This window comes from Mytilus californianus, unplaced genomic scaffold, assembly GCF_021869535.1.
Source record: "Mytilus californianus isolate M0D057914Y unplaced genomic scaffold, xbMytCali1.0.p SCAF_21, whole genome shotgun sequence".
Taxonomy (NCBI): domain Eukaryota; kingdom Metazoa; phylum Mollusca; class Bivalvia; order Mytilida; family Mytilidae; genus Mytilus; species Mytilus californianus.
Genome location: NW_026262670.1, coordinates 4,057,720 through 4,082,092, shown reverse-complemented (window position 1 = coordinate 4,082,092; position 24,373 = coordinate 4,057,720). Strand labels below are relative to the sequence as shown.

The following is a 24,373-nucleotide window of genomic DNA, read 5'->3' as shown; positions in this document are numbered from 1 at the left end:
ATTTGTTACAAAAAATTTTGATTTTGAATAATCTAGTATATTGTTATAATCTGGCTAAATAAACACTTACAGCATGATTAATGATTTTAAGTTGTGACAGGATCACAGCATCCCTAGGTTTCCCTTTATAGGGATCCTGCCTTATCTTTTTTGCCTCTTCCCTGAAGACAACCCTGTCATTCTCCTCCACTTTTTCCCACTCACTGGACAAATGCCTCATGTAGGTAGGTCCATCCATTGTGCCTAAAAAAATAATTAACAAAAGGTTCCAGAAGATGCCTAAGACACATTAAATTATGTACAAACAAGTTATGTTTTTAAAAATTTTAACATCTGTCTGTCATTTATATCTTCTTTAAATATGCATAGCATGTTTATAAGTCTAAAATGTTTGGGAAAAATGTTTGTCTTGCATGCAACTATTGCACTTTGCTGTTGTTAAATCAGTTATTATTAAATTAAAATTCTCTAAATATTTTTCAGATGTTATTTTTTCTCATGCATGCATAAGCTTCTGTCTCAGTTATATAAAATTCTCTGTTTTTAAAAAACATTGTAGTTGTGAATGTCTAAAATAATCAACAACTAATGGTATGGCAATGTTCACTCCAAAATAATTTCTTTACACTCCATAATAAACACCTAAACAAAATGTTTATTTCAAAAACTTTTTATAAGGTATTCTACATCATGATTGAGGCTTCTGTTGCAGTTTATAAAATATATGAAGTAATAGCAACTATTATAATTGCTGTATAATCAATAAAATTCTTTAAAACATGTATAACTGTATAATAATTCACAATATACAAAAACAGAGAAACTATAAACAAACCCCTTTTGATCGTCTTTGCAAACAAGGCATAGGCATTAGTACCCCCAGCAATTACAACCTTCTTCTGGGTAGGTTTAGCTTCTCCATTAAGCCTCCTTTCTCTTGCATTTCTGTTGCCAATCCACTCCTAAAATATTTTAAAGGTACCTCAGATATCTTATTTAAAATATAAAATATATCTCCGTCATATTATATAAAATATCTTATAATATATAAAATATCTCATATAGTTTAGTTTTTAAAATATCTTATATATTATATAAAATATCTTATAATATATACGATATCTCATATAGTTTAGTCTTTAAAATATCTTATATATTATATTTATAAGACATCTTATAAACTATATTAGACATCTTTAAAACTATATTAGATATATTATAAACTATATTATATATCTTAATAACTATATGATATTATATTATTAATTCTTATATTTTAACTAATTTGATTCGTTCAGGGATAGCCACATGTTAAACTATATTTTCGAAGGTAGATAGAAAACGGCGGATAGCAAAATGCATATTGCACGGTTATTTTTAGAATATCTAAAAACAGTTATACTTTGTGACCTCATGTTATGAATTTCATGACATTGGTAAAAGTTTTATAAAAAATATATATGATCGATTATTTGAAGAAAAAAAAAATCTTCAAATACATAAGATGTAAAATAAAAAAAAAGTAAATGAAATAGCATCTAACATGTTGTTATTGTCTGGGAGACAATATGATATCTATAAAATTCGAACAAAATCAAATGACGATTTTGATACAAATACGGTCGGAAATTAATAATATAACAATTATCGCCTATGTATTACGTCAATACAGGATATATCGACCCAAAGAAGTATATCGACCTTGGACTTCGTCCTCAGTCAATATACTTCTTCAGGTCAATATATCCTTGTATCGACCTCATACAAAGGCTATAATTGTATAATATAAGCTTTACATGATACCTTATAAACTGTATGAGATATCTAATAAAGTTTATTAACATTCTTGCAGTTGAAATAAATAGTAAAACAGCTTGCCATAAAATTTGCTATTTTACTTTTACCTTCTTGAAATTTACTTCTTTTCAAACATAGAGATATTAAAGCTACATTGAACAGAATATAGTGAATAAATAATATCTTAAAATTCAAATGATTTGTAGATTTCATTTTGGTTGGTGCAAGTTTCAGTTTCTCAAGGTCAGCTTTAACTACTGTTCATAATATCAACCCAAAAAGTAGAGTTAAAAGTAATTAATCCACAAAATTTAAGTTTATTGTGGCACCCTACCTGTAGGAACTGATGAAGATATTATTATAAGGTTTCTTGTAATTACCTTGACCCTTTCTGTTCCTATTTCCAACAAATTTGAAACTTTCTCAATGCTCTCCTTGCACTGTTTCCCTGCATGCTTCATTCCTGCTTTCCATTCTTCCTCTAGTTTTTCATTCATATTGCATGAATAATCTTCTCTTGCTCTCTTCTATAATAGATGTATTTACTTAGCCAATTTTTAAAAAGATTAAGTGAATATTGTTTTTAGTTTTGCAGTTAAGTACTTGATGATCATAATAAACAGCTCAGATCATTTACACAATTTTGACCATGCATTGAATCCAAATTATTGTCACATTTACATATTATAAAACTAATATAATGTTGTATGATTGACAATGAGACAACTATCCACCAAATTTCAAATAAAGTGGATGTAAGCAGTTTAAGGCAAACCTATAAGGCCTTCAACAATAAAAATCAAAAAGGCGCAAGCTTGATATAACCTGTAACAGTTATGGCAAGTATGGGCACCACATTTAAACTTTCAACAGCTCTGAATTTGGATTGTGGTTGAATATTTAACACAGCATTTGATGAGTATTTATTGAAGAAATGAATTAATAACAAGCGATAAGGAATATTAGTTTGCACTTGATGATGTCTATTAAAGTATTCATCATGTTTATAGATCGGTTAAAATACCCAAAACAAATGTTGCGTAATGGAAATCTAGGCGATAGCAATACACGGGAATGTCCTAACGCTGTAAAAATCAAGTATCTAAGACTATCAATCAGTACACATCCAACATCCGATGAATTTAGTATAAAGACATCCTTAACCATCAAAGAAATGCCTGACCTTGTTCATTACCAAACTATAAGTATCAACAGATTGTTGTACAGTGAAGGTACATTTGTGAAATATTTAGTATGGTTTTTGATAACAAAATCAATATTTACACCAATAAAAACACTCCTTTGTCCAGTTGTTGTCTCTTTAACACATTCCCCATTTCCATTCTCAATTTTAATATTAAAAGATTTAAATACAGTGTCTTTTGTAAACATGTCTGTTTAGGTGGCATACAAATTTTATCACTAAAACTGTCAAACTCATAGACATATTAACTATCAATAAAGGTTTTAACCACCCTTATGTTAAGATAATGACTGTACCATGTCATTAATAGCTGATTTATCTGTTCAAAGCATATTTTTGATTTACCTATTGATGTTGAAACTGTCTCAGGTTCAATGATTAGCATGTTAGCCTCAAGAGGTCATGGGTTTGAATCGTGGGCATGTCAAATGACTGGTCATGGGCATATCAAATGACTGGTCGTATCGATCAAAGTCAGAATAATGTATTTCCATGTACTATTACCATGCAAGAGTGTGCTGGCATGTGTAGTCTGAAAGAAAGCAGGGCCAATGTTCAATTCTTATATTCATATTCTTGTTTGAATATGCATGTACCAAGTTTTAGACTAGTTTTTTTTATATACAAGAAATTTCTTAGTATTTTTTTGTTTAACATTTCACAGTGGTAGAACGCTTTTACTTTAATTATTCATCCCTTATTTTTATTAACTTTGTATTTACACTGTATCATAAATCAAATTTATTCGTTCATTGTGTGTTAATTTGTGTTACTACGTCTTTTGATTCAGTTAAGCCATTCGAATTAATATTTTAGTGTGTCTTTCTATGTTGTGATGTTACACTATGGTTTCAGATAAGGGAGAAGGTTTGGTACCATTAAAATGTATAATCCCGCTGCAATTCTTTGCACCTGTCATAATTTAGGAATCTGATGTTCAATAGTTGTTGTTTGTTTATGTAGTTCATCAGTGTTTCTCGTTTCTTGTTTTTTATATAGATTAGACCATTGATTTTCTGGTTTGACTGGTTTCACACTAGTATTTTTTTAGGGCCCTTTATAGCTTGCTGTTTGGTGTGAGCCAAGGCTCTGCGTTGAAGATTGTATCTTGACCTATAATGGTTTACTTTTATAAATTGTGACTTGCATGGAGAGTTGCCTCATTGGTACTCATACCACATCTTCCTATATCTTAATTGACACTGGACATTTAACAAACAATCAATTAGATTTTGATTTTTATACTGTAAATTCAGAAATTATTGCGAGGTTTTTATTATTGTGAATAATGCGACAGAGTTGTAAACGCAATAATTAAAACTTGCATTTTGTAATATTTTAACTGAATTAAGCAAAATCATAAAAATTAAAATCGCATTTAAGTTTAAAATGACAAAATCGCAATAATAAATGCACGTAATAATTTCTGAATTTACAGTAGTTTCACTTTATGCTTGACCTACTTCGGTTAAATTTATACAGTGGTGGCATGACCTTCAATTTCAGTCAAACAGTTAACTAGTGCTTTGGTCCTAAATTGGGAGTGTAATTTTTTTCTGCATTGAAGGCCTCAATTTACTGGAGGTGAAAAACAGCAATAAAAACACTCCTCCTTTGCATGTTTTTATGTATGGATTGTGTTTTATTAATTGATGATACATGTATGTCACCTAATAACATGAATAACCTTTTTATATTCAGTCATATCAACTATTTCAAGTAACAGTAATTTGATTCTAAAAAAATACAAAGTTCACAGTTTAAAGTTTTTATTTCTATAAGACATATCATATACATCAAATTGATTCAATGATCATGTACATATATTTTTACAAAAGTTAACATATTTTAAATGGATTCACCATCATTGATCCTTGTAAATGGAAATACCACCACAGAGGGTTTTTTTCATTTTGTACACCTTTTATTTATTTGAACAAATTTAGTAATTTTCAAGGACTTGTTAAGTTACTTTTGGCAAAGGGATTTTCTAAAAGCATATAAAGATATGCCCTTTAACAAGCAGGGAAAACAAATATTTCAAAAAGAAGAAATTTTAATGTCCGAGAATATATAGGCTTAGGGACTACACCATAAAATTTAAAGATAAAATGTAGCTATTATAAACATGCCTTCAAATTTAAAAAAAAAAAAAAAAAACATGGGGTCACCAGACTTGTTTTCTTGTTACATATAAAAATAAGTAAGTTCACAACGCATTTTTTCATATAATTATCTGAGTTATCTCCCATACTATCTGAGTTATCTCCTCTTATTAAGCAAAGTAAGTCAAAGAACACTAAAATAATGACCAATTATTGTTAAGGGAGTCTTCAAAACTTTTGACAATTTCTGAAATGCTAATTTTTAACCTTTTACAGCTGGACCAAAATCACTCCTTTACTTTTAAAATTCATGACCCAAATTTGTTTAGTGTAATTCCATACCCATACTTGCTATTTAAGGCATAAACATGAAGAAATAAATTTGGAAGGGGTATAAAAAAGAGTAACACCCCGTACACACTAGTACTAGGGACTATATTTGTGGACAAAAAATCAAAGGACAATAACTGTGTTTCTGGACCAGATGGAAAAAAAAGATTGAGGAAGAAATCTGAGCCAGTACCTTAACTACAGGTCTTTTTTTTCAATTTCAATCAATAAAAAGTTATATCTAAAGTCAATAATATACATAAACAAAAGCTCTAGTCAGCTCTAGCAAGATTTTCAAATCAACTAATTAAGCAAAATATGTGTATACACACATACAAAAGTCATAAAATCAACACATTTAAACATACATTTTGTAGTATTTAAGATACCATCAATGACATATATAAAAGTTAAAAGCATAGTATAAAGCAAAATGAAGTATATCTTAAAACATGGCCAAATTAAAAACAAAATAATATATAAAAACACTATGCATTGGCATAAGCTGTTATTTGGAACCATACATAAACAAAAGCTCTAGTCAGCTCTAGCAAGATTTTCAAATCAACTAATTAAGCAAAATATGTGCATACACACATACAAAAGTCATAAAATCAACACATTTAAACATACATTTTGTAGTATTTAAGATACCATCAATGACATATATAAAAGTTAAAAGCATAGTATAAAGCAAAATAAAGTATATCTTAAAACATGGCCAAATTAAATACAAAATAAAATATAAAAACACTATGCATTGGCATAAGCTGTTATTTGGAACCCATAGTCCAGTCTACATGTAACTAAGTTCAACTGTCCCTCTGGTATCTTACGTCCCTCTTTTTGAACCTCAAACTAATTGCAACATAAAATGTTAAAGTTCTAATCTATAGCATTTTGCTCCAAATAAACACAAAAAAGTCCCATAAAATCGAACTTGAGGAAAACAAAATTTTATTATTTTTGTTATTACTTATAGAAATTAACATTGCAAAGGGAGATAACTCCGCAAAAATGAGTCTTTTTTGTCAGTTTTTGGGTTGATTTTCTTAAAATTCATGTGAAATATAATAATTCAATGGGGTTATAAGCTCGTATTTGACTATATTATATAATATTCTGCTCATGAAATGAACAAAACCAAATTTTTATGGGTATTTTAATTCTTTTTGCATATTTTTCGTTAAAGAAATTGCAAATTTATGGCTTTGTATAACCATTTTGAAAAAAAATAATGTGAATATTTGATATTGTTTATATCTGTAAGTTTGCTGTTCAGTGGCGGATCTAAAAATTTTCATAAGCATGATAAGTGGGGGCCCACTGACTGCCTAAGAGGGGCCGCTCAAGTCATGCTTCAATGATTCCCTATATAATCAACCAAATTTTTCCCAGAAAAGGAGGGCCGGGCCCCCGAAGAAACCCTCTAAATCTGCTCCATAACTGAATTACTACTGGTCATGCTGATATATTATAATAATATAATAGGTACGGAAATCCAAATCATTAATACTACTAAACAATGTACAAAAAATCAACCCCTAGTAACTAGTCCACCATCTGTTTCATTATACTTGTATGCGTATCATAGCAAAACAGCTGTGTAATGTTGTATGAACATAATGAAATGCAAAAAGTCTGTTAAAATTTGTATAAGCATGTGTCAGTCAACCATTATCTGATAGAGACCATCCTTCAAGTTTTTTAGGCAGAAATAACCTTATTTTCTGGAGGTGTCTTTCATGTGAATGTTTAGTACATGGATCTATAAAGTATAACAGATATTCTTCTTCACATTTACATAATGAGCATATTGGGGATATACTCATATTATTATGTCTTGTCTCTTGATCGAACTGGCTCTTTCATGTGTATGAATAATTGATTTAAGCATATGCTCTTTATTTTTCCTGCTTTCACAGATTAAGTTGTTCCATACGCACTGCCATATCTATATTGAATGAGGCATAGTGTACATTGTATGTGTGTTCCTGTATTTGAAGGTATTTCAAAAGTTTTCGTTTTGAACTGATCTTAATATTTATCAAGTTTATTCTAGTGATCTTTCTACTCGTTTCCATTTCATAATCGCTTTTGGGTGTTGCTATCTACATGTATCTATGATCTATCTATCCTGTCTTTGCCAACTCTGTCAGATGAACCACTAGCTGGCACTGTTGTCTTTTGTCAGTGTAGATTTAACTTGATTTTGAATCATATGAATTGTCACTATATACATATCCACGGTCACAATAAGGGTGCACTAATAGAACCAGTTAAATAAAAAATATTGAACCAATACTCTGTACACTGTACATATCCCACCAACAATTACAGTTCTCATTTCTGATTAGACTGCAACTAAAATGTAATCACATACATATTTCCTTCTCATAGCTGTTTCACTTCAGTATCATAACATTGATGCACGCTTTTGATGCTTGCAAGCTAAAGCATAGTCCAGCACTAATTTTCTCAATGTGTACATGTTGTTGAGTTGACAAGAAATGAAACTTTGAGCAGTCAACATGGTCAATAATTAGTTGTAGCAAGTTAGTGTAGTGTGGCTCACAATAGTTCATCAAACAGAGTTCCACTAATCAGCTAATATTGTCTTTAAGATATATGTAATTGTCCATACATAAAAACGCATAAATGATTTAAACGTCAAATGAAGTCATTAAATGCCAACAATCAACAACGGACTAAAATTACGTGCATAAAGAAAAAAGAATTTAAATAGGTTTTTACCATTATACTTTATATTAAACAAAAAAGAATGCTCTAGGTTCTAATTATTAATAGCCTTATAAATCATTAAAGGAGATTCATACTAGGAACTCATTTCTTAGCGGTTCTAAACAAACAGGGTAGATCTATACTAAAATTACTATCGCCAGGACGGTCTGGCGGCTAATACTTTCACAGAACGTCGCGACAAGAAACATAAAAACAGCAAGGACGTTCCTGAAAATAGCCAACAAGACTTCATATTATTTGAACTGCACTACAAGTTGCATCATTGTTTTACTTTGCGTGATCATTTGTGAATGATATAATGTGTTATCTAGTAACTGGTGTATTAAAGGTCATTACCATCATATTTACTGTAGATCTGAAACTGTAACAAATGTCGAAAAATAATTATGTGTGATGCTCTATAAACTTGCTGATAAACGGTATTATTTAGAATGTTTTTGAAAATATTGGCATGTATGTAAGGAATGCTTTCATTGGATGGCTATTGATGCTGAATATCCTAAAACAATTCCGGAAGATTAGCGGAACCAAACATCTTTTGTTAGCTGCTACTAGTGGTAACATCTGTACTGTATACAGTATGAAAGTCTGACTTTGTTAGTGCTACTAGCAGGCTAACATCACTAATAGAATCCTGATAGTAGCAGCTAACATAATAGGATCGGGTGGATTAAACATGTAAAATTGAAGATGAGAAACATATTATATTAGACTGTCCTTTATATGCAGATTTACGAAAAAGTTTATTTTATGAAGTTAAAAGAAGTAATGGTGCTTTTAATATTTTATCTGATGATGATAAGTTTATACATCTTTTTAAAAGTACTGTTTTTGGTGTGGTTGACAAGACCTGCTGTAATATTCTAAGTAGAAGAAATTGTTTTTTTATATGCTTGATTGGTAGTGATGTTTTTGCAGACCTGAAATATTTTATAAACATGATAAATGCAGTTACATGATGCTTTTTGTATATCTGTCTGTTATATTTTTTACTTCTATGTAATATCGTATTTTCTACTCTTATTTTTAGCTCAACTTGCTTCCGTCGTCGTTAGCTTTTACAAAAAATCTTCTCCTCTGAAATCACTGGGCCAAATTTTAGTTATAGAACGGTAATTTTGTTCAACCGAAATACTTTTAATGGGTACACATACTAGATTTACTAAGGATAAGATTATAAGAGTTTTATTTAGGAGCAAGAATATATAGTTTACATTATTTTTTAAATGCATCAGTGTTATATTAATAACATAATTGAATTTTATAATTATACAAAACACACATATGGCGGTGAATGACAATAAATAAAACAATGACATCCGTAATAAAGGTAACTTTCATAGAAGACAATTTAATATGATTATTCTCTTTTTGAAAATAATATTAACCTCTTGAAGTCTTTCTATATCACTTCTATAATCGGATTTTGAAGAATATGTTTTACTCTCAAATGTCTTTCAAGGTATAATGATAGTTGTAAATGTGGAAATGAAATCTCAGAAGCATTTTTTTTCTCAATTTCTATCTCAAAACAGGTTTCTTTAAAAAAAAAAAACAAGTTTACTAAAGCAATTTCCTTCAAAACAAAATAAAACAAAGGCAAAGTAAACATAAAATTCAGTTTTTAATTTTTCGTTCATCAGCTTGAAATTATAACATCCTAAACCGTTAGGTTTATTCAACAACTTTCATTAATTAATCAATTAGTAACGATCAAAAGACGATTGTTATTTGGATATGGTTGATTGAACTTAATGATTGGGAATTTGCAATAAGCCGTTGGTCACGTGCCGAGTGGCACGCGCTGACTAAAAAGTCATTTTACTTCAAAATTACAATATCTATTGATACCAAACTTTATATTTATGAGTTATATACTTATATCCATGTTCTTTGTGATCTTAAAACATCGTTTTTGTGTCCTTAGTGCACTAAGAAGTCCTTTGCGGTATTTCTACACACCGTTTCATTTTAAAGATACTATATAATATGTTTTTGCATTGTTTGCAAATTGAACACAAACAAATCTAAAAAAAATAAGGAGATGTGGTATAATCTCTCGTCAAGAGACCAAATAACACTGAAATTAACAACTAAGCGTTTTTTGCCTTCTACTATAAATCTGACGGTGACTTTTAGCTTTAGGGCAATTACGTGACCAGAGAGAAGATATATAACCTTCTGTAGAAAAATCATTTGAAAGGTAAATATTATTAGGGTCATCCGGAAAGCTGATGAAAATACTTTAGATACACAATGTATTTCTTTTTAATTTATGCAATTCAATTTTGATACTACAAAGTTTTTAAATCAGTAATATCTTACGATTCAAATTAGTGTTAGGCAAACTATAAGCAATGTGTCAGTATTTCAATTAGTTATAAGTCCTAATGAGTGACATTGGACGATCTGAGCTGTGATACTTCTTATTGAGTTTGATTTTTAGATGATCTGTTATAATACTTAAAGTGTTTTTGACATTTGAAATAATAATAATTCGAACTTAACTATTCATTTTCTTACTAGCGTCAACAACTGGTAAATGCCAAATTTGTTGGTAATTCGTATACTAGTAAAATTAGAAGATACGGGGATGTCGTGTGACTCGTGTCTGTGGATTGGATATTAGGAAGTGATAATGAAATGATATCCTCCTGGGCCTATACCAAGTTTAATACACGTGATTTGCGTTATCGTTATATCCGAGACAGTCCATGCAAAAAGGTACAAAAAGTCTCGTTGAACTTTACAGATTACGATATTAAAGTTCGATAAAATATTTTCAAATAAACAGCTGCGCCATGAGTGCATGATACGCCCGTCGTCTTGTGTGTGAATTGTTATTCAATAATCATAAATAGTTTCTGACATACGGCCTGACATGCGAAAACCCCCTTTTTTTACAAAAAACTCAATATCTGTAAAACAGAATTTTGAATCAAAACCAAAAAGTATACAGATCTTTAGATTAATATAACAAAGAAGTGTGTAAAATTTTAAGCAATAATCATAAATAGTTTTTGAGATACGGCGCGACATGTGAAAAACCCCTCCCCCTTTTTTTTTACAAAATACTCAATAACTCAAAAATAAAATTTTGAATCATCACCAAAAAGTATACAGATCTTAAGATTAATATAACTAAGAAGTGTGTAAAGTTTTAAGCAATAATCATAAACTGTTTTGAGATACGGCGCGACATGTGGAAAAACCCCTCCCCCTTTTTTAACAAAATACTCAATATCTCTAAAATAAAATTTTGAATCATCACCAAAAAGTATACAGATCTTAAGAATAATATAACTAAGAAGTGTGTAAAGTTTTAAGCAATAATCATAAATTGTTTTTGAGATACGGCGCGACATGTGAAAAAAAACACACACCTGTTTTAGTTACTAAGTCCCGTAACTCAAAAAGTTGTAATCTTATTTTCACCAAAAAGTATACAGCTCGTTTGACCATCATAAGAAACAACTATGTTAAGTTTCATAAAATTTGGATAAGTCGTTCTGATGTTACGGTGCGACATGTTTACGCCGGACAGACAGACGGACGGACGGACGGACGGACACCGGACATTTGTATACCATAATACATCCCGTCAAAAATTGACGGGCGTATAAAAACTATTTTTATCAATGTCAACATTCATAAAATTGTGAATTTATGTAGTAATCGTAGATCAGCGGAATATAACGACTGAATTATTCGGGTTACAACACCTCTATATTCTGTTAACTAGGTTTTTTTTTTGCCTCGCTTCTTATTAACTTAGTTTCCCCATAAATCTCAAATCTGTAAACCCCATTCATATACTTATAAATGGTGGTCCCATTTATAGCCTCATACATGTAAATGATAATTGAAACAACTTGAAACAAAAATCACACAAATATTAGTGTATGCATGGGCTTTTAGAGAAATATTAGTCCCCGAATCTGTTAAAATGTAGATCTTAATAAGAATATAATAGCAGTTTATCTATGATTTTACATTTATTCTTAATAAAATGTCAATTCATTCTTTTCTTGGGGGGGTTGAAGAAAAGGATGGGCGGAGTTTTTTTTTTTTTTTTTTTTGACAAATTGTTTATTTCCTTTGAATATAAGGGACGAAAAAATACTTCATTTCGTTAAAAAAAATCTTGTTTCATTGTATTAAAAATAAATAGATTAATTTGTTGCTGAATCATTTCACAAAAAAAGACAATTCGAACAAAAATATGAATATGTTTAACCTCGCCGCATTTTTGCGCCTGTCACAATTCAGGAGCCTCTGGCCTTTGTTAGTCTTGTATAATTTTAATTTTAGTTTCTTTTATATATTTCGGAGTTGAGTATGACGTCCATTATCCCCATATTCATTCCCAATTTCATTTACAAGAAAATTAAATGTGAGTACTCTATTTTGGTATGAAGACATGTTCCATATATTAATACAGCATCAACATTCTTAAAACTAATGTTTAGGCACTTGCTGATTTTCTTTGATTTTGCCGAAAATCGGTGACCCGTAAGACACGTGTCAAAGAACATATCTGATAACACTGTTATCTTGAAAAAATGAAAAAATAATTATTTTGCATGAGAAAATATCCCATTAGATATGTTTGCCATAAAAATACATAGGGACTTATTATTGTTTTTTTTAATTCAACATCTATAGTTGAAAATCTTAGGTGTACATCGGTTAATTGAATGATAGAATATAGAAATTGTTTTAGTTTTTTTTTTAATAAAAAAAAAGTGTTCCCCCTTTCGAGATTGGTCATTACATAAGTGTGTGCTAAAGTTTGGAGACCGAGGACTATCAGACTACGAACAGCAAAAAGTGGATACAACATTTGATATGCATGAAAGAACGTTGGACACACAATACTGATTTCACTGAAAAATTTCAACTAGCACATGATACCCTATGAATTTATTTACATACTTGAACTCTTCTAAGGAATATAATTCTGGACAAAAACGAATTCAGTATATGTTAAATGGACAAACAAACAACAGCACTCATTGATGGATACACTTGCGGCTTAATTCATTTTTAAAGCACAATTTGAATGATTGATTAATGGTTGTTTAACGTCCAGTGGCAAACATTTCATACATGTTCAAGGCGAGAAGTCGTTTCAGAAATAGATTATGAATTATAACGTATACCAAAATGTTAAAATGTTATCATCGTTTAGCAAAAGGAAATTTTCTTAGCTATTAGAATTGGTACGTCAATATTTTTCTTACAAACTTATATCTTTTGCTTTAAAATTAACACATATAAGGTTCTGATCTTATTAAAACAATGTCACTTAAGTCTCGAGAATTATTCGTGCATTTGGGCTTTTGAACTCCGCTGCAATTGTTTGTATCTGCCCTAACCTGCTGTTTAGAAGTTGTTGTTTGATTATATATTTCAAAAGTCGAATATATAGACCGTTAGTTTTTCCGTTTGAATGGTTCTACACTGGTCATTTTTGGGCACCTTATAGCTTGCTGTTCGGTGTTAGCCAAGACTTTGTGTTGAAGGCAGATGAGTAAAATTGTATAGTTTTACACGTATGAATTTAGTAATGACTAGCAGAGCACTATCAGACTCAAGACAAACAGTGTTCATGTATATTTGGTATCCGGTATACGAGTACGGGGCGCATTTAAAACTGTTTAAGCTAAACGAAATTTTAATTTTCCAGGCGAATTAGACCAAAAAAAAAAGATATGTTTTGATGTGAATTTTTTAAAAGTTCGGGACGGAATTGGTTCAATTAAATTTGCTTAACGTACCGTGGCAAATATTATTGCATATTCTCGACGAATATACATTTTTGATCAGACGATACCTTCATATAGATAAATGTTTTCGTACAATATCCATTGGCATTCATCAAACATGCTCATTTTGGTCCCTTTATTGGCTATTAAATAACTACCAGCTTTCTCGTTTTATTTCAAGCAAAATATTTTTTTTTTATCACAGTCACTCTTTTTGTTTTATCTCAAGAGCTGCTGTGTGTTTACAAATAAAAAAAAGAACTAATTATACTTTTCGCTGCATTTTAAAAATCTGGCATCAATAACTATAAAAAACTTAGTTTACACATGTATTTGTCATTATCTAATTTTAATGTGAATATTTGTAAGAGGTACATTTTTACTTTTCTGACTAAAATCGATAACGCTCGGAACGGTTAAACGATAGATACACGCGGATGCTGTACCGCTTGAGTGATTTACCTAACAAAAAGGCGGACACTTTAAAGTTTAAAAGGACTTAACATCAGTTTGATTCCGTTTAACGGGGGCGTGGCTAATTAGTTTGACGCAGTTTAACCACATCTCAAATTAACTTGAATGACCGCAAGGGAATCTATTTGACTGGTATTAAAATGATTTGATATGGATTGAAATGCATTAAAAATAATTTTCAATTTTTGTCAATCTTTATTCAATTTTCATTAATCTTTTTTAATTGCCGTTAATGCGTTTTTGTCCGTTCAAGCTAAATTCGAGTTACTAGTGATAATTGCTTTTATCATCTGGAGTTTTTTTTTAGTTTTCTGTTCTTCAACGTCTGTTATCTTGATAGGAAGAGCTAGGGAGAGTTAGACAACGTCCAACCCAGCCCACACCCAGATCCCCTAAATATCTTGGGGTATGTGGAAAGGGGGAGGCACTTATTATAATGAGTGGAAGGGATGAGCCGCTGGTCGAGAAATTTAGGTGAAATATATAACAAGGTGGATGATTGTGAATCTGAAACTAATCAGATGTCGATATTTTTTTACAGATGCAATTAAAATTACTGTCGTAAATGCTTAAGACATTTGCCAAAACTATTCATCTCTGTTGAAATAGCGTAACAATGATAGCTATATGTAGGTATAATTATTGTAAAATAAAGGGAGGTTATCTTAATTGATATAAACCAGTCACCAAAGTTTAATGAAAACTGCTCAAAGCACTTTAAAGGTATTGTCCAAAAACTAGAAAATCACCCCTTTTTATGAATAAAATCCCATAACTAGAAAGTGTAAAATCTAAAATTTATAAAAATTGAAAGGGAGCTTACATCAATAGATATAAACAATTCTCCAAAGTTTCATGAGAACTGCTGAAAGAATTTTTGAGTTAGTGTCCGAAAACTGGAAAATCACCCTATGTTTTTAATGAATAAAACTACATAACTCGGAAACATAAAACCTAAAATTTTTTAAAAATAAAAAGGAGCTCATGTCAATAGATATAAACAATTGACCATAGTTTCTTGCAACTTGGTGAAAGCATTTTAGATTTATTGTCCGAAAACTGGAAAATCCCCCCTTTTTTAATGAATAAAACCCTAAACTCAGAAACGTAAAATCTAAATTTTATAAAAAACGAAAGGGATCTCACATCAATAGATATGAACATTTCACCACAGTTTTATGCAAATTGGTTGAAGCGTTTTTGAGTTAATGTCCGACATGTTGACGACGGACGCACGACAGTATACCATAATATGTCCCGTAAACAGGCGTATAAAAATATGATAGCTAGGTTATGTTCTTTTGTTATTCAAGATATATGAAAAGGGTGGGGTATTGTATGTCTCAGCTGGTCACCCCTACCATAAAAAGGTCGAAGTGCAGCCGCCCCCTGAGATGAGATAAAGATTCCATTGTAAACTAATTTTAATTGAAAATAAAATGCTCCGCAGGGCGCAGCTTGATACGGCCGCAGAGGTCGAACCCTGAACAGTTGGGGCAAGTATGGACACAACATTCAAGCTTGATACAGCTCTGAATTTGGATTGTGATTAAATATTTGACACAGCATAGGTTTCTGACACAGAATGAATGTGGTGGTTTAAGAACTTAAAAATTTTAAATTAGACATTCACCTATTATGGTCCAATATCCAAAATCTAAATACATGGTTAGATTCAGCATATCAAAGAACCCCAAGAATTCAATTTTTGATGAAATCAAACAAAGATTAATTTTGGACCCTTTTGACCTCAATGTGAACAAAGTTGATAACGGGGCCCAAAAATCAAAAATCTAAATACATGGTTAGATTCAGCATATCAAAGAACCCCATATATTCAATTTTTGTTGATATCAAACAAAGTTTAATTTTGGACCCCGATTTGAACCAACTTGAAAACTGGGCCCATAATCAAAAATCTAAATACATGTTTAGATTCAGCATATCAAAGAACCCTAAGAATTCAATTTTTGTTAAAATCAAACTAAGTTTAATTTTGGACCCTTTGGACCTTAATGTAGACCAATTTGAAAACGGAACCAAAAATTAAGAATCTAAATACACGGTTAGATTCAGCATATCAAAGAACCCAAATAATTCAATTTTTGATGAAATCAAACAAATTTTAATTTTGGACCCTTTGGACCTCAATGTGGACCAATTTAAAAACGGGGCCAAAAAACCCCATTGAAATTGGTCAAGAAATAAGCAATTTATACGAAGTATCTTTTTTTGCACAATACTGTGCAATTGAATATTTCTTGCTATTGCGCAATACTGTACAATTGACAATTTCTTGCTATTGCGCAATATTGTGCTATTGGATATTTCTTGCTATTGCGCAATACTGTGCAATTGAAGATTTCTTGCTATTGCGCAATACTGTGCAATTGAAGATTTCTTGCTATTGTGCAATACTGTGCAGTTGAAAATTTCATGCTATTGCACAATACTTATTATATAATAATTTACACATCCTGTTTGGTGTGTATCTCCTACCATATCATTATTATTTGCTTTTAAATATAAATCAGAAATAACCAACTTAAAATGGAAAATTTTAAAAGAAAAAAGAAAAAAAAAAAAGAAAAAAAAGGAAAAATAAAATCCCTCCCAAAATTTTTTGAACCCCCTTATGATTCATCACCCCCAAACTCAATCCCAGCCTTCCCTTTGTGGTATGGTACCTTGCAGTACAATTTCAGAGAGATCCATACGCTTGAACACAAGTTATTGTCTGGAAACTAGAAAAATGTGTTTTTTGGCCCCTTTTTGGCCCCAAATTCCTAAACTTTTAGGGCAATTACCCCAAAACTCAAACCCAGCTTTCCCTTTGTGATATGGAACCTTGTAGTACAATTTCAGAAAGATCCATACACTTACACACAAGTTATTGTCCTGAAACTAGAAAAATGCTTGTTTTTTGCCCCTTTCAGGCCCCTAATTCCTAAAATTTTGAGGCAATTACCCCCAAAATCAATCCCACCATTCCCTATGTGATATGGAACCTTGTGGTACAATGTCAGAGAGATCAATATACTAACACACAAGTAATTGTCTGGAAACTAGAAAAATGCTTATTTTTGGCCCCTTTTTCCTAAACGTTTTGGGCAATTACCCCCAAACTCAATTCCAGCTTTCCCTTTGTGATATGGAACCTTGTAGTACAATTTCAGAAAGATCCATACACTTACACACAACTTATTGTCATGAAACTAGAAAAATGCTTGTTTTTTGCCCCTTTTTTTGCCCCTAATTCCTAATATTTCGAGGCAATATCCCCCAAAATCAATCCCAGCATTCCCTGTGTGATATGGAACGTTGTGGTACAATGTCAGAGAGATCCATACACTAACACACAAGTTATGTCTGGAAGTTACAAAAATGCTTATTTTTGGCCCCTTTTTGGCCCCTAATTCCTTAACTGTTGGTACCAAAACCCCCAAAATCAATCCCAACCTTCCTTTTGTGGTATTGAACCTTATGGTAAAATCTCATAGAGATCCATTCACTTAAACTAAAGTTAGATTGCAAAAACCAATGTGTCTTCGGACGACGCCAGACGACGCCAGACTTGATTTGGATATATCTGCTTTCAATGTTTTTTCTGCCTTTTGATTATTTTACTAAAAATTAATATCTATAACCTAAGAAAAAAGCAAGCGCAGTGTTTTTCTATTTTTTCATGTATAAAATGTACGTAACTTGGCAGTGAGCGACTGGATTGAATGTGAAATAATCACGTGTGTGTTTACAAAATTTTAGGAGTTTTGGCTATTTATAGATAAGTGTTACCTGTGTACCGATATTCATGATTGGTAACCAGGCAAAATCTAATTGCTAAAATAAAGTGTTCAAATCCGACACTCTACGGGATTAACAGTCATTTACTATAGGTTATGATTGTCCCAACCAATCAACGAACTTCACTATTATAGAGTCAGTAATTATCTTCCAATCAGAGAGTAAGAAGCATTCAGCCCGCAGACTGTGCATTGTTCAACTATTAAGACCGTCTCCGAGGAGACGGTAATTATGTTTGAACAGTTTTGAAGCGACAGAGTACAAATATGGTTCATGATTGATCTTATAGGGACAACATCGATTTGTACCTGTACAAATTTAAAATGTAGACAATTAAAAAAAAGGGATCGTTTGAGTTATAATTTTACGATGCATGGGATGAACATTGATTACGTAAACAATCCGATGTTTGTTTATATTTTCTATTTATATTATTTAGTAGATTGAGAAGTCGATTTGGGTGTGAATTTACGACGGCTGTATGTTGTTATCTAAATAAAATTAAAGTTAAGAATATAGCTGATATAGTTTTGAATAGTACAAATAAACTGTTATCACAGAGATATGTCTCACCTTTTGTAATTTTGATAATGCAAATGTTGAAATTAAAATAGCAATACTTTAATTATCATGTAAGTTATTCAAATATTCAAAGTCGATGAACCATGACTGAAGGTACATGGCTAAACAATCTCCATGGAATGAGATGTGCCAATGCTAATACAACTGCATACCAAATACCACTGACCTATTATAAGTTGTTTCCTTTAAACAAACCTAAACACAAACATTAACTTGTAAACTATGTAAAAGTTTCAAAGTCAATGAATCATGATCACGGGTGGGGCTATATAATCTCCATGGAAACGATATTTGCAAATGCCAATACATTTGCATACCAAATATCATTGACTTAACATTAGCAGTTCATCTTAAACTGATCTAATCACAAACTAATACATCATGTACATGTAAACTAAGCAAAAGTTTCAAAGTCAATAGACCATGACTGAGGGGGCGGGGCCAAATATTCTCCATGGAAATGAGATGTGCTAATGCTTATACAACTGAACACAAATTAACATTGGCCTACCACTAATGGTTCCCCTTGAACTGACCTAATCACAAACTAATACATGTTAACTTAGTAAAATTTTCAAAGTCTATAGACCATGACTAAGGGGGCGGAGCCAAATAATCTCCATGGAAATGAGATATGCCAATGCTTATACAACTGCATACCAAATATCACTGACCTACCACTAGTGGTTCCCCATAAATTGACCTAATCACAAACTAATACATGTAAACTATGAAAAGTTTCAAAGTCAATAGACCTTGACTGAGGGGGCAGGGCCAAATGATCTCCATGGTAATGAGATGTGCCAATGCTAATACAACTGCATACCAAATATCATTGACCTACCACTAGTGGTTCCCCATAAATTGACCTAATCACAAACTAATACATTTAAACTATGAAAAGTTTCAAAGTCAATAGACCTTGACTGAGGGGGCGGGGCCAAATAATCTCCATGGTAATGAGATGTGCCAATGCTAATACAACTGCATACCAAATATCATTGACCTACCACTTGTGGATCACCATGAACTAGACCTAATCACAAACTAATACATTGTTGACGCCATCGCCGCAGACGCTGGAAACAGCATACCTATGTCTCGCTTTTTTACTCAGTCAAGGCGAGACAAAAACAGCATACCTATGTCTCACTTTTGGACTCCATCAAGGCAAGACAAAAACAGCATACCGGGGTACCTTTGTCTCGCTTTTTGACTCCGTCAAGGCGAGACAAAAATCAACAATGTTTCAATAAAAATAACAACAAAAAACACAGATTTAGATGGAAAAAAAGATCAATAGCACAAGACTATGTATAGCAAGTCTTGCTATACAAATCATTGAATATCCTTATACTATTTGTAAAATTAATTGTTATGAGCCAAGGTAGCTTTGATTGTTATAAACGTGAAATCCAAAAGGTATATTTGGCACTTCTTTTGTGCATCTAAAAAACAATGCATTGCATGAGCTCTTGGTCATGCAAAGTCCAATTTCACAACACATCCTTAGACAATCAGTCTCAGTGATCCAGTATTAAAGTTTATAACTGGAGTTATTGGTTGAAATGAGGCAGTTGCACAATGAACATGCTCAACATTCTATTAGCTGAGTCTAGAAGTGATAATTGTATTACAAAAAGGAATTGAATTAACAACCTTATTGACATATCTTTATTTCTTACCAGTAAGTATGAAACAATGGTATATTTCGATTAAATTTCTATCCATAACAGTGCCTTTATATCTATGTAAAGAGTGCCCTAAAAGTGTAGTCCTCTATGCAAAGGGTGCCAAAGTGTAGCCAAACGTGCTAAGAATGCCCTCTGAGAAAAAAATTACCCTGCCCTTTTCAAAAGCTGCAGGAAACACTAACAATGAGTGTTGTAAAATTGCAAAATATCAGCAAATAGGAAGTGGCTGCGTGGCTGATGTTATAAATAACAGGCTATGACTCTACATTATCAAGCTGCAGACCAAATTTATATAAAAGCATTCCTTTCCTAGGAAACCAAAAAACTTTGATGACAATCTTCTACCCAAGGATTTATGGAAGGACAGACTGACGGACAGAGGGACTGATAGAAGGATAGTTGTACAGATCAATGGACATACAGAATGCTGAACAGAGTTAAGCAGTTACTAGATCTCCTTTCTCCGTTTGCGACACATAAAAAAGGTGTATGTTGCATTGTCTGTTGATGATTATCTTTGTCATTAGGCTGCTGTCTCGTTGAAATTATCCCCACATATCATTTATTCATATGTTATATATCATGCCACTTGTTATATATATATATACATGTGGCAGATGAGCTCAACTCTATTCTCAATTGACTTGGATTTTAGAGATAACTGTATTGTATTTGAAGCTTTGTGGACGTCCATCGGTAGTTTTACTGTCACAAATTTAGTTTACCTGGCGACGCTTAGCGCAGACAGGTAAATGGATATTTGCGAGAGTAAAACTACCAATGGACGTCCGCAAAGCTTCAAATACAATACAGTTATCTCCATTCTAATGCAAATTAAACATATCATTCAATTTTAGTCATTCTTTTAGTGTAAATTTTCATTTAACGAAAAATCCGCAAAATGATGTTATCTTCTTTGGCGCCTAAACTAGGTGACATCATAGGTATGCTTCCAGCATCAAATGTAAACATCTGGCGCTTTCTGGCTACTTGTCCGCTTCAGAATGTAATAAAATTAGATAAAAATAAGATTTCTAGGTGCAAAATATGAGTTGTTTGCTTATTACTGGAGAAATTATATATCAATACATTCCGGAATTCAAAATGTCAGCTTCGTTAGTTACAGACAGGGAGAATAGAATTTTACGCTTATTGTCATCCAATCAGAACCTTCGATACAAAATAATTGCATTAGAATGTCTGTATTCCTACCAAAGGTCAGTGGTTCTCTCCAGGCACTCTGGCTTCCTACACAAACTAGAGGCTCTCAAGAGCCTGTGTCGCTCACCTGTATTTACTGATGCTTTGGAAATCATGTAACATAAGGTTAAAATCATAATTAATAGTATTAGATATTAGATATTATAATGATGTATAAGATAATAACAAAAAACTGCAAAATTTTTGTAAAATTACTAACTCAGGGGCAGCAACCCAACAACAGGTTGTCGGATTCGTCTGAAAATTTCAGGGCAGATAAATCTAAATCTGATGAACATTTTTGCAACCTGTCAGATTTGCTCTAAATGCTTTAGTTTCAGAGATATAAACCAAAAACTGCATTTTATCCCTATGTTCTATTTTTAACCAAGTCGGCCATGATGGTTGGAAGGCGGGGTCATCGGACAAATTTTTTAAACTACATACCCTAATAATGATTATGGCCAAGTATGGTTAAATTTGTCTCAGTTGTTTCAGAGAAGAAGATTTTTGTAAAAGATTACAAAAATTTACAAAAAATTGTAAAAAATTGACTATTAACATGATTAAGGGCAATAACTCCTAAAGGGGTCCACTGACAATTTTGGTCATGACAACTTATTTGTAGATCTTACTTTGCTGAACATTATTGCTGTTTACAGTTTATCTCTATATATAATAATATTCAAGATAATAACCAAAAACTGCAAAATTTCCTTAAAATTACCAATTCAGGGGCAGCAACCCAACAACAGGTTGTCAGATTTGTCTGAATATTTCAGGGCAGATAGATCTTGACCTGATAATCAGTTTTACCCTATGTCAGATTCACTCTAAATGCTTTGGTTTCAGAGGTATAAGCCAAAATCTACATTTTACCTATATGTTCTATTTTTAGCCATGGCGGTCATCTTTGTTGGTTGGCGGGGTCATCGGACACATTTTTTAAACTAGATACCCTAATAATGATTGTGGCCAAGTTTGGTTAAATTTGGCCCAGTGGTTTCAGAGGAGAAGATTTTTGTAAAAAGCTAACGACGACGGACGACGACGACAACGACGGACGACGGACGCCAAGTGATGAGAAAAGCTCACTTGGCCCTTCGGGCCAGGTGAGCTAAAAAAATATATATATATACATGTAGCATTCAGAAAATTAGTTTATACAAAATAACATATAAACCTGCCACAAAATTCCTCAATCCATTTACCAAAGAATGTCTTTAAAAAAATGAGTTATCTCCCTTTGTATTGATATATGGTTTAATAACATAGTACTCTAACATTAGTTATGGAGTTTTTTTATGGACCATAACTCTGGACTAAATCATCAGACCAGAACAAAATTCGAACTTGATCTATAACTTTTCATGATAAAACTATACACCAAATATCAAATCAATATCTTCAAGAACGAAGAAAAAAAGTGTGGAAAGCTGAGTTGCCGGACTGACGGATGGACAGACGGACGGACAGACAGACGGCAAACCTAAAGTCCCCTTCGACTTCGTTGGTAGGGGACTAAAAAGATATATGCTACAATAAAAAGAAAAAATTGCAGACATAAAATCAAACTTAAAAATGAAATTATCCAGATAAAAACATATACAGTCAGGTAAAGAAAGTGTCATTATCACCACTGTCAAATTGTTTGGATTTTGTGAGTAGGTAAATATCACTTACAGGTTCATAAGATCTACCGGGTCAATTAGGCTATTAAATATCTTAGGAAAATTTTAGTCTTCCTAAAATGCTGAAATAATTACACTAAAATCACTTAAATACTTTCCGCTTATGTTATATCGTATATTTAATGTATAAACTATATTAAAAGTACTATTTTAACCACCAACAAAGAGCGTAATAATTTTAAATTTCATGTTAAAGATTCCATGTACAATACAGTATCTGGAGGTACCCTGTAAAAACACAAAATTTGGAAAATCGTCACCATGGGAACTTACGACGACAATCATGATTGTAAAATATAATGATTTTTCTATAATTTGCAAAAACAATTAGCCGTGTGTTATCCGTTGACTTAAACTCGTTAACTAGAAGACTTTTTGGACATTGGGCACCTTACTAATTGGCAATCATACAACATCTCCTTATTTTTACTTTGGCAGATAGTTCTCATTGACAATCATACCACATCTCCTTATTTTTATTTTGGAAGATAGTTGTCATTTTGTAATTATACCACATCTCCTTAATTTTACTTGGCGGATAGTTGTCTCATTGGCACTCATACCACATCTCCTTATTTTTACTCTGGCGAATAGTTCTCATTGGCAATCATACCACATCTCCTTATTTTTACTCTGGCAAATAGTTCTCATTGGCAATCATACCACATCTCCTTATTTTTAAATTGGAAGATAGTTGTCTCATTGGCAATCATACCACATATTATTTTTACTATAGCAGATCTTCTTATTTTTACATTGGTGGATAGTCAGTCAGGGGTACTACTTGTACAAGTAATCTTTATTTATTTGAAGAAGTAAATAAAATAAACTTATATATATTAATTATAATGTTTGAATAATCTCCCCTTAATTTTCTCAAAAATTTACTTGTATAAGTAAATTTTTTTTACAATCCCACAAAAATTCTCAAGTTTTGAGATGTAAAACATGCCTTTAACAA

General features: G+C 31.8%; 2 protein-coding genes across 2 annotated transcripts in view; both read right to left on the bottom strand.

Annotated features, from left to right (window-relative positions):
• Positions 1-24,373, bottom strand: part of LOC127731837 (uncharacterized) — a 395,646-nt gene that overhangs the window by 355,427 nt on the left and 15,846 nt on the right. The gene's annotated exons all lie outside the window — the stretch shown is intronic.
• LOC127731910 (highly divergent homeobox-like) lies at positions 44-2,321 on the bottom strand. The gene is made up of 3 exons (XM_052240756.1): positions 2,178-2,321; positions 836-962; positions 44-243 (listed from the first exon to the last, which is right to left on the bottom strand). Exons 1-3 carry the CDS (start codon positions 2,292-2,294, stop codon positions 44-46), a joined length of 444 nt encoding a protein of 147 aa, XP_052096716.1. The 5' UTR covers positions 2,295-2,321.

Bases quoted from the DNA above. Each gene is read 5' to 3' on its own strand.
- LOC127731910 (XM_052240756.1), bottom strand. From the start codon at position 2,294: ATGAATGAAAAACTAGAGGAAGAATGGAAAGCAGGAATGAAGCATGCA. The intron at 963-2,177 runs GTAATTACAAGA...AAAATATTTTAG, and splicing joins TAGGAACAGAAAGGGTCAAG to GAGTGGATTGGCAACAGAAA. The intron at 244-835 runs GTTTGTTTATAG...TTATTTTTTTAG, and splicing joins TGCAAAGACGATCAAAAGGG to GCACAATGGATGGACCTACC.